Source organism: Alligator sinensis, unplaced genomic scaffold, assembly GCF_000455745.1.
Source record: "Alligator sinensis unplaced genomic scaffold, ASM45574v1 scaffold521_1, whole genome shotgun sequence".
Classification (NCBI taxonomy): Eukaryota; Metazoa; Chordata; order Crocodylia; family Alligatoridae; genus Alligator; species Alligator sinensis.
This window is the reverse complement of record NW_005842374.1, coordinates 626,017-643,811: the sequence shown is the minus strand read 5'-3', so window position 1 is coordinate 643,811 and position 17,795 is coordinate 626,017. Positions and strand designations below refer to the sequence as shown.

Here is a 17,795-nt window from a genome sequence, read left to right as displayed (position 1 = left end):
CTAGGGAAGAGGGGGGGAAGAAATACCCAAGGGGCACTTCCAGTTGCCCTGAAGAGCCCAAAGACTCCACCATCAGACGGGAGTGGCAGGTGGCCGCGTCCGCAGCCCCTCGCCACAAGAGAGCACAGTGAGCCAGTGCAGGCTCGTGGGTTTTGGGGGACTGCTATACTCACCTGTTCTGTTATTTGCATGGAGGGTCTGAGAGGGATCGGGACCTTGGGAACTGCTCAAGGCCGCTCGGGTCTCCAACCCTGGCATGGGGTTGGACGGTGCAGGCGTCGCTGCACGTAGGATCTGAGAGGGATCGGGACCTTGGGAGCTGCTTGAGGCGGTTTGGGTCTCCAACCAGCACAGGGTCAGCACTGGTGCAGATGCCGCTGCACGGTGAGTCATTGTTGGGCCGAGGGCCCTTAGAGGGGGGCAGGGGCAGTTCGGGCCCCATTTCCTGCTGCCAGGTGCAAGGGCTCGTGGGCAGTGCAGGCTCCGCAGCGCACCTGTACTGGAGCCCTGGCCGTGGGCATGCACGAGGCAGCCCAGGCCCGCAACCTGCTGAGAAGGCCGAGCCATCCAGGCATGTGAACAAGCCACGCACCCAACGCGGGGACTGAGAGCACCCGCTGTAGGAGTGATTTGCTTGGCTGGGGATGAAACCCCGGGAACCCTTGCTGGACCCTAGTCGCTGGGAAGCGTGAGTTGTCAGACAAGAGGTTCCCCACCAGGGAAGGACACAACGGACAGCCCCATCAGAGGGGGTTTATGCTAGAGAGACTCCTCTAGAGGAGGGGGTATTTGAGATCACCATACATTTTGGAGTGTTTATTAATTGCTTGCTGCGTCTTATATTTGAGTGTTTATTAACTGTTTATCGTGCTTTATATTTTGGGGTGCTTACTCATCGATCATTGGGACATATTTACCCTCTGGGGATCTGTGGGCGAGGTTTTTCTCGTGGGTCTTGGGGGACTGTTCTGCTATTTGCTGACTTGAATATATTATATGTAAATATTTATCTTCATCACCTATCCAGTTTATTCTATCTCCTCCCCTTTTATTCTGCACCTGAATAAACCAAGTATATCGTTAAGATATTGTGTCCTGGTCTTCCTCTGTGGGGGCACTGGAGAAGGGGAAGCTGTGAAGAAGCTGCAGTTTCCATCTCCAGCATGTACGCCCTGCTGACCCTTCTCTTCTATTGGAGAGGGGAGTACACACTCTGGTACACCCGACTTACACCAGTTTATACCCATAACAAACCAGAAGTTTGGCACATAGACTGGTTTTAAAATTGAGGAATCTGGTCTAAGATTGCACCCCCCAAGAGCTAATGTGTGTTCTGTTCACTACTGATTTAAACTACACCGCTTACAAAAAACTTCATGACTTAGATTGATTCCACCTTGGACTTTTTGAATGTCTGTGCATAGCCTGTAAGTCTAACTCTAAGAGCTGATTTTTGGGTTGCTGGGATTTCCTTGAGTCAGAGCACAGACTCAGTATTATATACAGAGATTTATCAGTAACCTATCTACCATTTTCCATTTCTCTCTTCTCCTCCATTGCCATTCAGTTTCCTTTATTTATCATCTTATTACAACTTCATCCCTTCTCAGCATTTCACACCCTTCCATTATGCTCCCACCTAACACTGGCATTCCCATCTTAATTAAGAAACAAGAAAATTATAGCATTAATACTAAGAAGCCTGCATAATTAGTCCACTGTATGTCTTACGAAGGTAGAGTGTGCTACTTCTGCTGCCCTGCCATCTTCTTTCAGCATTGTTTGCTCATACTTAGCTGGCAAGGTCACTGGGCAGGACTATGCCCTTTATTATATTCTATAAAGCCTCCCACACTAATGAGAACTGCAGATGGTCAGTATCTCTGAAAAATTAGCCTGCTTATTTAGGTACTTAACTACAGACTTAGACACACATTTGAAGAACGTTGGGTTATATATCACAATTGTTCAAAGTATTTCCTGTAAACTAAAGGAAAGCAGACTATTATACATTAATAATTGATCAAATATGCTTTTGAATAGAAATCTGAGCTGCATATGTGGCTCTAAGCATTGGAAACAGGGAAGTCTCTTTTTGTTTCCTGCACACCCTGTAAAAGGGTCTCTAATGGAAGGGCTAGCATGACCTTCTTTGTAAGTATAGCAATGACAAGATGCCACAATCACATTAATCCAGACTAAAATGTACACCAAAAGGACTGTGTTTACTCGGTGATTGCTAGTTTGCTTTATGTGGATTTAACTATATACATCTTCTTTTACCTTATTAAGTATCACTGTGATTTATTTGCTAGACTGCAATGTGTTGAAAAGGAGCTTTGGAATGTATTTAAAAAGTCAGGGTTCAGAGGACTGCTATCAGGTAGAATATATCCCCACATAAATCTCTTTTATTATTTGATTCCTTCCCCCCAAAATAATATTTTCCCTCTGTCTTTCATTCTGTTGTCTTTTAACAAAATATCTTGAATGCCAAAGTCTGAGATCATGCTAATTCAGCTTGTCACATCTGAATAAAGGACAGGGTAACGCAAGGGGTTGCAACCTCTGTGGTTCCATCTGGATACTTTGACTTTCACCATGTAGCTAAAAGACACTTTTCTGTGCTGCTTTTGGATGTAGTGGGCTAAAAGCCTTGGATCTGTCCTATGGGGCTTTTGCATGGTAAATACAACATGGAAATAAGAACCTGTCAATATTAATGCTTACAAATATTGCTTTATAAACAAAAAATGCCAGGAGTTTTCAGGGAGTTTTGATCTCATCCTTATCCTGGGAGTATATATAGTGCTTTTCATTCCTCTCCACAAGACATGAAGTGGATAGCTAGAGTTCTTAAAAGGGGTTGATATAAAAATAAAAGTAACTGCAAGGCTTAACTGGTGAGACTACTCATATGACATGGGGTTTCCAGGATTGGGCCCTAGGAAAGAGTATTATAATTGTTTGTTCTAGCAACAAAAGAAAAGGCAGCATATGAAGTCAGAACACAAACACCAGATCCACTTGCAAGCTTTGTGAACAGTAGATGAATATTAACAGCTTGACTCAAATCCACAGGTTATATGTAATTAGACAGAAGCCAGGAAAAAGACAAACAGTACTATGCCTTCAAATGAATACTTTCGCTCGCTAACACAGTGCCATTAAACTTCCCACCGTTCCATAGACAGGCTCCAAGCCTGATTTCACATGCGCTGCCCTGCCCCTGGATTATGGAAGCGCAACACACCTTTAGTGCACTACACCTCCCTTCAGTTCCACATAAAGACTTACCAGGCATCTCCACGCCCAGTCACACCTTTTACAGAGATAGTATTTGATCCTGTGAGTAATGAAGCTTCTCATAAGTAGGTTGTGATTGTTGCTCATGGTAAAGGAGGCTGCTGAGCCATGTTTCCCTATATATACAGTACTATATATGAGGACACTGTACAAACAGGATTACCCCTCCCTGCATCTCAGGAAACAATGAACAACTTTGGATAACTGGGAGAATTTGTCGGCAGTCACTGAAGACATAAGCCAGTTCAGGATAACAGAGTACCTGGGATTTGGATAATTATGACTGTTGTAGATTAAAACACAGTCTGAACACTGGATGTCAGCACACAAATTGAGATGACATGTACAATGATAAGTGCATGTCCAGGTCCCCAAGATGCACATGCACATAGGTGATGTTTTGGATGCTCTACTTCTGTGCCTTTTATACCTGTAGCCTCAGTATCTATAGGGTTTTATCATCAGACCCATCTTATTTGAACCTCTACAGTACAGGAACAGAGTACAAAGTAGAAGTATTTACATTTGCTATATAAATATACATTATGATTTGCAAAGCATCTTAAAGGAGCACTTCACTTGATAAGAATGAAAACCCAAGATCACTGCCCAGAGAATCTTGCAATCTAATTAAAATGAATAAAAGAATATGAAATAAAATCAGGAGACACATCATGAAAAATAAAAAGCTTGCAGGGCTAACCTAAAGCTGTTGCTTTGCTACCAAGCACTTAAAAAGCTTCAAGAAATATGTATCCTAATCAGTGTCTACAATAAGAACATAACTTCATTTCCTGCTATATTTTGAGGTTTATAAACAAACTTTAGGCTCGATTTGTCACAGAAAACAAAAAAATGGATGAACCTGGAACAGAACCGCAGCTCCAAACGGACCTCCATTCTTTGGGGTAGGTTGGTAATTTATGCAGCTGACCTTGCTGGTGGACCACTCCACAGTCCTTTAATATCTCACATTGTGGAGATAGTTTAGTCCATAGCTATATTTAATTTTGTGATTTTAGCCATCTCCAAAAAATCCAAAAGAAGAGTCAACAAAACAAGCTTTTGTTCCCAAAGGAGCTAAACCATTCCCATGTGTTACATCCTCCTCTTCCTTACCTTAAAAATAACATACCCTGCCTCAATGCACTGATGTGCACCATGCCCCACAGTCAGAAGATGCGTCTAAGCAATAACTGCACAATTTGGACGAGTTCTGATGGTCTAAGCTTTCTGTAGAGCATACAGACCATTCTGCAGAAAGGGAGGACAAGCAAGCTTCTGCTTCTATTGTGTATTGCAATGGGCAGCTGTCACAGGCATGGTGTTGGAGGACTTAAACCAGTGCAAAGGAGGATGGATGCTAGAGAGCTTCCAGAGGGAAATTCAAAGCTGTGCTGGAGAAAAATGCAAAAGGCATTTGAAAAATCCTTAGAATTATGTTTTGTAATTGTTCTACTATCTGCTGTGAGCAACTCATGAAAATTCCCCCCATAGCACTCATATGAATTCCCTGCCAGTGATAAATAATTTTAAACTACACATACTAGCTCTTCCTATTTCCTATATGAAGTCCCTCTTTCATTAAGCCAAACATTTATCATTTTGCATTCTGTATCTTTAATAAAAATGTCCTAATCCAATCTATTCCAATCCAGCATTTACAAGCTGGCCCTATTTTTCTTCCCAGTGTCCTTATTTACACCATTCATGCCTTGGCAGGTATGTTTTTACTAGGTCAGCCGTTGCTTTGCCAGAGATATATTTGGAAACATTAAACACATGAATTTTGCTGTCATTTTTGCTGACAGATATTTGAGTGAGAGGTTCTGTCTCTCAAATCATTTTTCTGCAATAATTATGAGCAACTTTTCTCAAACCTCCTTTGGTTTGATTATAACTATGAGATAACAATCATCTTCCATTTTGTCTTGGGACATCGCAGAATACTGTTCTGCCTATCTATTGTGCATAGATATTACCACCTCTCAAAGAAGTAGAATATCGCTGCTGCCTCATAATGCACAACAACACTACACAAAAGACTGTGAGTAGGATAAATACCAGAGCCTGCTATTAATATGGTTCTATCAACTTAAATAGATAGAATGCGAACTGGTCCAAGATACTGAAAGAAAACGTTTCCATTCTTGTGAAAATGGATGTGGTTTATTCAGTTACTGAAAGTGCATAATGCCTCCATTTTACATTTCTCTGAGCAGCCAAGAAAACCATGCCAGACCATTGGCTCCCATACAAGCACTGACCACTCCAAATGCTTCCCAACTTACAAGATCACTGCTCTCTAAGGTCTTCAAAGTGCAGATAAATCGAGGCCCTAACTATTAAATGTATTCTTGGCTCACATGACTCCTGCTAGCTCCGAAGGGTCAAGATAGCCTCTCTCACAATAACTTCTATGGGATAACTCGTGGGATTTATTGGAAATCACTGGAACTTGTATCAGTACGGTCACAACTTCAGAAAGCATGCACAGGATGCTTGCAAAATGTGTGCACACTTTTTACCTCGCACGAACACAGTTGTGTATATCAGTTATCTGGCATCAAGGTCCTTTGCTAAATTACAAGCTGTAATGTGCAGAAAGATTCCTTCACTTAGATGCAACCAAGTGGTGATAATTTGAGAGAGAATCCATCACATAAACTAGCTTCATTACCCACTCCTTTACTTCATGTCACTCATGAATGATGGAGCCACCTGGCTCCCCCTATTTTAGGAAGATGAATCCCATTGTCTTTTGACTTGTCATCATAACATATTCCCTCTGTGTTCATCCAATGTTGGTATTTCTATCACGTCTAGAGAAGTATTTAGATGAGGGACCCAACAGCGCGTAACATGTTCCGTGCTGCTTTTTGAGAACATTCAGATCTTCTCGAGTTGACAAGGCCCAGAAATGTACTGAAATGTAATCACGTGTTTGCATTGTGTTTGCTCTCTCAGCAAAATGCAGTGTTTTCCATGAGCAGATATGGACAATGTTTTTGCAATAAATAAAAGCAAAATGAAAAGCACAAGCTGCATGGAGAAAAATCAATGTCTAGATTGCCTCAGGGGGCCCCTCGGGGAACCTACCGTTATTGGAGCCTGAATGAACTTTGTCCAAAAATCATAAAATTTGTGCATCGCCATAGGTTGAAAGTCCTTGAAACCGTGTACTGGCTTTGTGCTTGCTTTCCTTACTGAGCCTTCTGTAGTTACTCTGTGACAGCATGCGGTGTGCATGCAGGACTTTTCTGACAACGAAGACCTAAACTCTGCATTTGGCAGAAACAGATGACAGCAAGGAAGACATAGTTTACATTTTCCTTTCTCCAGCCTCATTGCAAAAGCAGATTCAGCACACACACGGAAAGATCTATCCTGGTACTAGCTGAGGTAGCGTGTACTCACATGTGGGAGGGAGGTGGGGGGGAGAGGTAATTATATTGCTCAGCAGCAAATTCAGTGGCTCATTATGAAGTGGCATTGATGAGACCTGAAGCAAATATTGCTCACTCCATTTCAGAGAAATTGAGAGGTTAAAAATGACTTCCTCCCCTGTTCATTTTGCAAACAAGTTCTCAGTCTACTCTGGAGACCGGCATGTGACTTTTCTTTGAAACGTTTCATGAGAGGGACACCACTTCCTAGGGTTCCTGAGCCCCCATGCTATTGTATGTCTTCATTTTACATCCTCAAGAAAAGGGCTATTAAGAAAAGATGCCCTATGGAGCAGCCAATGCAGAACCAGAAAGGTTTAGTTACTCTCTGTAAAGACAGGTTAAGAAAATGAACTATAATCACAAAGCTCAACAGACGTTAATGAATAGTAGACAGGGAACACATCAACTCCTGTGACCCTTAGAAGACATAGAGGAAAAACGTCTTCCCATAAGGAATACCGTAAGGCACAAATCAAGAAATGTCAGTATTTTAAAAATGAGCTGCTTACAGGCAGGCTCAGTGGTGCTGCATCAGGACAGCTTGGAGCTGATTATCTCTTTTTTATATTTTTCCCAGCAAATGTCACTGTGCTCAGTGGGAATTGCCGTATTACAGATTAAGTAACAAAGAAGTAATCTATACCATTCGCAACATAGCTACTGCAAGCATTACCGTCATGAGCCATGGCAGGGAACAATCATTTTGCCTAGCTAGAGCTTGATGAGTTTAGTGCTTAGACCACAGAGCTTTTGCAAACAGACAGAGATCTTGATCGAAGTATTTTCTGTTTCTGGTTGCTCCATACACAACGATTTTCAATTTATGAATTATTTACAAACTATTCTAATACCAGTGTTGGGTATTGGTTATTTATGATATGTGGCTGTCTAAGTTAAATGGTATTCTTTTTATTATTCTATTGTACAGGTAGCCAACCTGCATCGTGAGTGCCACAAGTGGCATGGGTAGCCTCAGTGTGTGGCACATGGCGGATCAAAGAGGAGAAAGGCAGCACAGTGGCAGATAGGGCAAAGAGCAGAAAGCAAAGCAGCAGATCAGGCAGAGACTATAGGAGAGAGAGCAGAAGGCAGAGCAGCAGATAGGGCAGCAGAAGGGAATCAAGAGTGGCATCTGGTGGGGGTGCGGGACTGTTTTATAGCATGGCTGGCAAAAAGGTCGGCCCCCACTGTTCTGCTGGATGAGTGGAACTCTTTTAATAGGAGAATAAGGATTATTAAATAACTAAGTGGGCAGCAAATGCTTCTCTTCTCTGATTTGACCTTTGTGAAGCCTATCTGAAGCCAGAGAGAAAATGCAAAAACATGTTAAAGATGCTGCCTGTGTATTCTCCATATCCCACACCAGTGATTCCAGAAATGAAAAGAGCATGCATTGAATAGAGAGACACTGTAAAAGTCCTGACACGGACTGAAAAACAGTATATTCTTGCCATGAACCATTTTCCCAGTTGGTAGCAAGATTAAGGGTTTCAATCTTTCCACTCCTTTAATGGGCGTTGGATCACAGGTTCAATTGTATCACAGACTAATAAAGTCCCAGCCTTGTAGAGCGGGGTCTGTTTTCAGTGGGATCAACTAGTTGGGACTAGCCTGTGAGCATCAGCCACTGACTTTGGAGCATGCAGACCTAAGCGAGCAAATAGTGTCCCGACACTGTTGTATATGTCCAGAGAAGGGTGGGAGCTCCCCCTGTGCTCCCCACCGCATTCGTTTCCCACATGCTTCTATCTGACTGGCTGTCTGAGGGCACAGACTTCTACCAGATATATTTTGGGCTTCTGTCATCACAGAAAATCCACACTGTCAGGACCTGCCCAGACCTATGCATGTACCTGGACCATTCTACTTCATTTCCCAGCTGTCCAACTGAGCATGCTCAGTGGGTACATGCACACTTGTGCATCCAGAACTGAAAAACAAACAGTAAGTCCCCAAAATGGCAATTATATGACTGTGTGCACGCTCTTAGGCTTTAGGAGCATGAAGTAAAATAGAATTTAGCCTTTTGTCTCTTGTTCCCATTCCCAAATCATCCAACACAGCATCACCCCATGACACCAAGAGCCAGGGATGATAATCAACCAAACTGACACATTCCCTCTCTGCTTTTTACCTATTTAAACACCATGTTCACAAGGTTTAGACTCCCTTTAGGCTCGTGTGGAAATTAACTGAAGATCCTTAACAAAACACAGAGCAGTGCCATTCAAGGATCATAGACTCAGTAACTGTAGTTACTGAAGTCCTACCTGAATACCCAATGTGCCTCAGAGAACTGGAAAAGTCTGCAACTGGGTCCACAGTGTGTGCCAACTCTGAGGTCAGATTTTGCTTTCTACACAAATGATCTTGGACTCATTGATTTCAGAGATGCACCACAGGCACAGGCAGTTATAGAACTGATTTGCATTTCACTTGGAAATGGACTGATTTCTACAGGACTATTATGGAATCAAAATGACAGGGTTGGTTCCTTGCACATACGAGGAAGGTGCCTCTGACTAAGAAACACTAGGAATGGGGGAACAGGACACCAGAAAACAGGTAAAAATAAAGAGTGAAGAAACGTTTGAAAATGCAGCCAGCCCACTGCATTCTGTGTTTCTTCTGTACTCTGGAGTAAGCAAGCTGTTAATGACACAGTGATTAATACTCCTGAGGTAGAGAATCAGAGAAGACAAGGACAGTTAGCAGGCTATAGCTTTCTGCAATCAAATAGCATTAGAGTTGAACATAGCAGCACATGTGAGCCTAGAAATACCGCTTGTCAGGGAATACTGAGATGTGCATGTGCTATGTGTAAAGCAGACACAGCTTGCAGAAGAGAACATAAGAAAAGGAAGAGGAGGAGAGCACTTACAGCAATGAGCTGGTAGGAGTTGTTCATCATGGCTATGAGCATGTTCAACAGCACAACCAGGGAGATAACATTGTAGGTTCCAAACATGGTGGCCCCAACAAATTCGGTGAACTCATGGCGGGCTTTCACATTGGTGACGTAGAGATTCAACAGACCGAACACAGACCAGAAGAGTGACTGGAGGGTCTCAAAAAGTCTGCAAAAGACAAACAGCACATTAATACTTGTTGTTGGAAGAAGAAACATACTTAGGTCTCTATGAGTCTTGCTGTGGTGAAGGTGAGTACCGAAGTGATCTGCACTGCTTTTTCACTGGGTTGAGTAAGCAAAAGAGCAGCCCTTATTCCCCCTTTTGAGGGGAAGGGCATGTGGAAGAGAGGGTTGTGCCTTGATTATACTGGTCTCTGCCCTCTTCTGAGTGTTGACTGGCACTTGGGATGCTCTTGTCTATATGCTTGAGGGTGCAATGCCCAGGTTCATAACTTCCCCTGAATATATGTGCGTGCACACATGCATGCATGCACACACACACAGGATCAGACTTTATCTGGTCCTTCTTGCCATGATATATATGGCAAAAAGGAGCAGATAATATATATATTTGAAGGAGCTTTCCTGCATATATAGTTTTTACAACTGTTCCTGATGAAGACACCGTGTAATAAAGGGAGGTATTATAGATATAGATAGATAGATAGATATATTATATACGTGCATTAAAAACGTTAAAGCACAAACTCCCCTGTTAATAATAGTGGTGTGAGTGCTAAAGAATTCAGCAGCAGCCTGGGCAAACCAACACCACAGATCATAACACCTCCCTTTATTACCCGGTGTCTTCATCAGGCACAGTTGTACAAACTATATATGCAGGAAGCTCATTCTTTACCACTGACGTCCAAAATGGCCACATCTTAATAGTTCACAGCTATGCTGCATTAAAGGCAGAAGGTGAAGAATATTATATCCTATTAAAACTCCAGGATTAATATAGAGAGCATGCAGTAACCTCAGCAGAAATGTAACCAGGATAGTGGGATTAGGAGTCTTACTCTGGGTTCTACCATCACAACTGGTCAGGAACCTGTGTTCATGCCACATTGCAATACCGTGCCCTCAGGATCATATTGGAACAATTGATCAGTACTGAGTCAGGAGAAAATGTGTCATCTAATTCATACAGCATGACAAGTTTTTCTTATGAATCTTTCATCCAAAGACCAACTAGACCTGACCTCACTTAGGTCTAGAGCTGATGAGATCATACCAGGTTTCTATGGCTTCAGCCATGGACAACTGACCTTTTGCAATCATGTCAAATACATAATCAGCATTCTGAAACATGATGCCACTTGGGTATTGTGTTGTCAAGTCTCTAAAAATGGATGCTTTGCATTTAAGACTTTGGTTTTTTGGCCTGGAGTCAGCAGACATGTGAAAAAAATACTACAGTAAAAACCAGTAAATATACATTACGCTATTTTGCCTAAGCTTGAAAAACTAGCAATCTGTGGTGTTTGCCCAGGCTCCTTTTGAATTCTTTAGCACTCACACCACTATTATCAACAGGGGAGTTTGTGCTTTAACATTTTTAATGCACATACTACAATCTAATTATTTTATACCATGGGCCAAATTATAAAGTCTCCATTAAAGCAAAACACCCAATGATTTCAGCAGCCTGAATTCTGCAAGAGGATTTTTCATTGAATAAGGAATGTTTAAAAACAGAATAAAGATTAATAATTTTTAAGGTAAAGCAATATATAAGGCAGTGTGTCATGCATGTAAAATCAATATATAAAGAAGTCGTTCAAGGCAGTCATTACGGGGAACCTTATCATCATAAGACTACAATCTATAATAAATGATGTGCCAATAAATCCAGTTGCGTAGCCCATCTCTTATCAAATGTAGCCAAAAAAAAAGTCCAAGAGTCCACAGGAGGCTAATAAAAGGGACTAGCTGTCCAATTCAATTAGATAAAAAATCAGAAAAGGAGAGAAAGACAAGGACAAACCCAATTGTGGGGAAAAGAAAAAGGTTAAGAATGAACCATCCAAAATAAATGGGCGTTGAAACACAGGGATCACCAGGGACCTGCTGGGGGGCTTAATGTCTGGATGATTCACCATAAAGCATCCTGGGGAAAAATCTGTTTTGGTTTGAACTTAAGCTGTACCTGGCAGAATTACAACTTACCCATCCATTTCAAGTAGGAGTGTAGGCCGAGAGGTGGTTGTTCAAGACACCTCAGGCTTAGGGAGATATTCTGTTCTTAGCAATAATATAACCAGGGTGGGGCAAGTGGGGCATCAGCCCAGAACGGTGGCTCCAGCGACCCTGTGCAGTGGCAGCAGTGGGGACATGGGGACTCTTTGTTGTGGCACAAGCAGCTGGGGCTTTGACCTCTGCTCTTTGGCTACCCTTTAGGGTACTGAAAGGGCAAGGGGCATGCTCAACAGCAGCTCTGCCCAGGGCACAGAAATTGGTATTTATGCCTCTGGTTCTTAGCCATGCTCGTATTAAACTATAATAAGCACCTTAATGTGAATGGCTTGGTACTTGGACTTGTGCCATTACAACTAAGAGGAAAACTCGGCCGCAGGTTAAGAAGGAATGCTATATTTTAAACACATTCTCTCTCTGTCACACACACACACACACACACACACAATTGTACCATTAGGTTATCTGCAACTAATGTGTCTTAGCAAAGGCAGGCATTGCTGATGCCCTGTTTGTATCCTGAGAGCCAAATTGTGAGCCCTTCAAATTGCTGACAAGAACCTTACTCTCTCAACAGTGCCATGAACTGGAGTAAGAGGCTGCCTGGTATGGACAAGTGGTTTGTAATGCAGGCTCTACAGGAAAAAGACAGAAACTGGGTTCTGTACCTTTGCATAAAGACAAGATTTAATTATTCTCTCCTCCGCCTTTCGCAGTCCATTCATATGCTTCCCACAAGTGTGTGTCAATGGATCAGAACTGAAAATCCATGCCCCTAATGAAGCATTTTTGAAGGAGCTTTAGACAGGCACCTTTAAAAAGAGAGAGAGACTCTATCCTCTTGTCAGATAATCTCTGGATTTTGAGCTTTGAGAATTGAATGGGAGAAATAACCAAACCCCAGGTTTCCACTAAAGACAATGAAGGAAAAGAAAGTGCCTGCCTCGCTCTCAGGAGCACTGTTAACCTCTAGTTACACTGCAGTGTCTTGGAGAAAATGGCAATCCAGTTGTTAGTGTCACTCTCAAGAAGGAATGATTCTGCAGAAAACAGTAACTGGATTCCTCTCTTTCTCTCTCTCATACTTGCTCCTCTTCTCATTTTTCCATTTCCCTCCTTTGGTTGCCTGAGCCTTGGTAATAAATATATTTTTTCAGATTGTCTGCCTTAGCAATAGACACACTCCACTTTCTCAAGCATGGTAAGGCCAAAGCATAAAACCTTGAATTATTAATGGCTTCATCTTGTCACTGGTGCAAAGGAATATTACTTTTCCAGGAGCTGCACTTGTGTTGCAGAAAATTCCTTCCCAAAAGATATTAAACCCATCCTTGGAGAATAATAAGTGATGTGACAGTAAATATTGTAAATAAACTGTACAAACATCAACAGCAGCCCGGTTTTCCTTCTTTTATAAAATGAGGCCTTATTACGTGACTGCCTAGTAACACTGTTAGGTATCAAAGGGCCTCGTTGGAAGCTGTTTGCCTGCCTTTGTCCATTAGGGAGGAAATTAACAGGCGCAGATTTGAAGTAACATTAGGGTTGATTTGAATTCACTCCAATGGCACTCACTCATTCTTCCAGACTCAAAGATATAATTTCCTATTTTGCAGGTTGCTCAATTCTTAGCAAATAGCACCTGCTGTGCATCTGCTTGAGGAGTGAAATGTCAGCTTGCACTGGGGGTGTTTGTAATGACTATTTAAACTTTTGAGAACATGTTGAATAAACTTCTTAAGTGAGGCTCAAACAAAAAATGCAATCGCAATGTATCTGCCCCCTGCCAAGAGACCACGGTCCTAATGTTCTTCCCCTCCCACTGCTATTTTGTTTTAAACAAGCCTCTGTCCTTACAGGCTGAGCCCCCACAAATGTCCTTTTGTGCTGCAGTCTCACTGGCATGAAAGGTAAATGCATGGCAATGGGGGAGAACAAGTGGTCTGCTTTTCAAGAGCTTTGTCAAGTTGATCTGTACACTTTCTGCTAAGTAATTTTATATCATTTTAACTCCCCATTGTGTGTTACACCCTCTTAGAAACTTGAAAATCACTTTTTTCCCTTATGAACTCATGTTCTGTTTCCTTAGCGAACCATCAGTGGCTCCTCCACTGATTGTGGTCTTGAATCAAACAAACTGGTTTGTAACTGAGATGGGCCCAAACCAAAATCTGACATTCAAACACACTCGTACCCCTCAGTTCCCAGGGCGGCTGGCTCTAGTTCTGAACTCAAATGTCTCCAGTCTACTGAAAGACTGCCGCTTATTAAACACTGCCCGCTGTTGATGCTGTGAAAGCATCGGCTCAGCGCCAGAGATAGCGCTAGTTAAATACTGATGCAAGGGGAGCACAAAACATTTTGCAAGTCAGGTCAAAGTACTTTCCAAGCCTAATACCTCATTAGGTTAGTGTGCTTAAGGCACACTGGTTTCTGCAGCCAGTTATTTAAGGGACCAATATGGCCAGCATCACATCTGGCTCCTTTTGCCTCTCTAGCCTGAATGTCCAGGTACCCATTTACAGATGGGTCAGCTGGGAGCACCCCGTTGCATGAATCCAAAGCAGGACTATGGAACTGTAGCCAGATGCCTTAACTGCTTGGCTACAGCACCACGTATAAAATATCATTAGAGGTATAAAAATTCCTTAAACTAGGATAAAATGGAAGCCCTTAATTTAATATTCACTGACAGCATGGAATTCTATTCACTTCACTGATTCTCTCCAGGTTTATATTGGTTTAAGTCATTTAGCCATGTCTTCAGAGTATGCAGTGGAGAATGGCAACATGTCAATGGAGTCAGGAAACCTTTATCACGAGGGAGTTACTGCTTCTTGCAGGGGAGGACTGTTTTTAGGGTAAAGGATTCATTGCTTTTTAAAAGGGAAAATATTGGCAGGAAAACTGGCGTGTTTGCTCTCTGTCTTGCCCTTGTACATTTAACATTTGCCACGGCTTCAGTTTGATAACTTTATGAACATACTGCAAATCCTTTCCTTAATCTTAAGCATTTGGGCAGAAGATATAGGGAGAGTTTGCAGGCATAGCTGAGAGTTTTATTTGATTCAGTATCAAGTGGTTGATAATAATTTGTTTTTCTTGTTTGCTGTATGTGGGCAGTTAACTGAATGGTGAATTATTCATTTTTGTTCCATTGTATTGAATTTTTTAAGTACTGTAAAAGTACCAAGTATAATTGGATTGGTGCTGATTATTATCATTTTTACTACTATTGTTAATTAAAATGAATATACTGAAAAGACAATTCAAATTATTTTTCAGTGTGTGCTGGTATCAATGCCAGCTGTCCGCATAGCAATTTGGATTTCAGCACCTCAATACCGGACCAGCGTTTCCAGCAAGAGTCCTCAGTGAATCTCATCTCAGTTCAGTAGAAATAAAATAATTGTGGTTAATAATGTTACATAGGTATAAATCCAGTGTAGGTGAGAGAAGAATTTTGCACTAGTTGGATCACTTGCGCTATGAGATAACAATTTTGCTCTTTGAATCCATTGAATAGGTGGCCTGTTATGGCCATAATGTCTATTATTTTATATTACTATAATTTATTATCATATTCCTTATTGCATATGACGGTTTCTTCTATTTTGTGCTATATTTTCTGCATTTCCCCCTAACAAATCAGATAAAACCATTCCTTCTGCAAGACTGCTCACATGATTTTCTTAAGGATACTGAAACTATGCATAGGACATTACTAAAATATCCTGCAGCATATATGTAGGAGAAACAACCTGTATTGGTAAGGTGATGGATTAGAAGACCTGGCATTAGTAAGTGTTTCAATTTCTAGTTTCTATGATTCTTATCATCAACTCCCTTAACAGTGCACAGGTCACGTATAACTCCATCATAGGGAGAGAATTTGAGGTCTGGAAATGGTCTCTGGCTTTACGAATGAATGCCTTTATTGTACCTAAAAGGACTGAATTCACTAGCAGAGCTCAGCAGAGTGCCTGCCCCAGTTAACTCACCCCTTCCTTACATAACCAATCAGCCGGTCTGATGTTTGCATATGAATAAATAAAAACAGTTTCACCGCAGTGGCAGCCAGTGTGCAGAGATTGTTAAGAGGAGGGACCAAGAAAATAAGTCTGCAAAAAAGAAAGGAGAAGGATCTTACGTGGAGAAGGCATTGTTCTGTTTCTCACATCGGATCCCCTTGCAGTTGTTGGGTTCCTCTGAGGCACTGGTCTCATAATAAAAATAAAGCTGGTTCAGTCCATTGGCAAAAGCCAGAAGCACCAGGCAGTAGATGAAGAGGAATTTGAGAATGTCTAGCAGCATGCGCCCCAGAGAGATCTGCAAGGGTCCCAGGTGGGAATTTGCTGTAAACAGGGATATGAGACGCAAGGAACTTAAAATATTGGATATTGCAAAGAGGGCTTCTGCAATGAGTGTCGGGTGCCACATTTCCCATTCTTCCCTTGGACGGGAGCCGTTATACTGAAAGAAATAATAAGAGTATGAAAGTGAATGATGCAATTAAAAATTGATGCAGTCCCAAAAGTTACATCCGTAAATAGCTTTTCATTATGCACTAACACTAACCAGTTTTTCATGACCCAAAAAGGGTGCTGTTCAAGTCTAGATCTGTTAGCCTGAAACTAATGCCCAGAGCTCAGGTTTAGATTCAATGAAGCTATCATACAAATGGTTCCTACTAGGTTTTATCCCCAGATGTGAGATCAACTTTTTTTCTAATGCCGTATGGCCTGCTGGCAGCTTCTAAATTAGATCCAGAATGGAAATGAGTATTTTAGGGGCAGCCCTAGATTCAACCAGAATCCCCCGACCCAGACAAAATCAAAAGTCTTCAAATTCTTTTTTATCACATTCTAGCTTCCGGTTTTGGTCCTTTTCCAGTTATTTAATTTTTCAGTTCCAGCTCCTTAATACATGTTCCAGATAGTGCTGAGAGAGTATGTGATGGGCAGGTTGGAGATAAAGGCAAGCAGGAAAGAACATGGATGCACTTTTCAATTTGAGAAATATATCTTTCCTCCTATTTAAAGCCAGCCTCCCAGCTTTATTCCCATTAATTTTCTTATTAGTTAATTTGTCATGGTAATTTTAAGAGAGCCACTTAAGCAGAGGTCATAATTACAGCTGAAATGCTGGATACATTTGAGCACATCAATTATAAAATTAACTCATTTTAATGTGGTTGTAATGCATTTAAAGTCTTTGAGCCAAGTGCAACCCCATGTAAGTGGTTGCAACTCTGTTGAGATTAAAAAGCCTGATTATAACTGTGTTAAATCCATTGGATTGACCTACCCTAGTAAACAGGGTAGAATCAAATCTTTCTACAGCACAGTATTCTTTCGCCTTTTAAGTCCTAACATTTAGTTCTGTTCATTCACTTCTTTATAGAGGGGCAAAAGTATACATAAAATAGCAAACACTCAATAGCAGTTAATGAATTTTAGAAGGAAGTGGTATAACCACCATCGCACTTTTCATATGGAGATGGTTTTGAGGGACCTTTGCTCTAACTTATGTACAACATGCACACATTTTCAAGGGCAGGGCAGAAACCAGCCTGGTGTTTCAAAATAGTTCTAAGTATGAATAAGCTGAGTTACAGCACAAATGCACTTCTGTATGGCCTCTGATTGCTTCTGACATTTCCAAACTGTTCTTTTCTTCCGTGAACACCATGGACTGACTTTGTTAATTTGATTTGAAAATAGTCTGTAAAATGCTCACAAACAGTCAGATGTTTTTAACTTCTTGCTGATACCTCAATGAGAGATGTTTGTGGTGGATGGTGACTAGAGAAACTCACATACTTGGAAAGCAAATTCTCAGGAAACGTTCTAAATTCTGCCTTGCATGCTGGCTAGACACTTGTAACAGCATTTGGCTCTCTGCCAGGATATAGACTCAATTGCTATTAA

The 17,795-nt window shown here is 41.6% G+C and overlaps 1 protein-coding gene across 1 annotated transcript in view; it reads right to left on the bottom strand.

The window, feature by feature from the left end:
* The window catches only part of TRPC5 (transient receptor potential cation channel subfamily C member 5), a 109,525-nt gene that overhangs the window by 23,866 nt on the left and 67,864 nt on the right, over nucleotides 1-17,795 (bottom strand). Inside the window, exons 5-6 of the mRNA XM_006029369.1 lie at nucleotides 16,016-16,338; nucleotides 9,637-9,832 (exon numbers count right to left, since the gene is read on the bottom strand). Of these exons, the coding sequence (XP_006029431.1) occupies nucleotides 9,637-9,832; nucleotides 16,016-16,338 (519 nt within the window). The remainder of the gene's footprint in view (nucleotides 1-9,636; nucleotides 9,833-16,015; nucleotides 16,339-17,795) is intronic.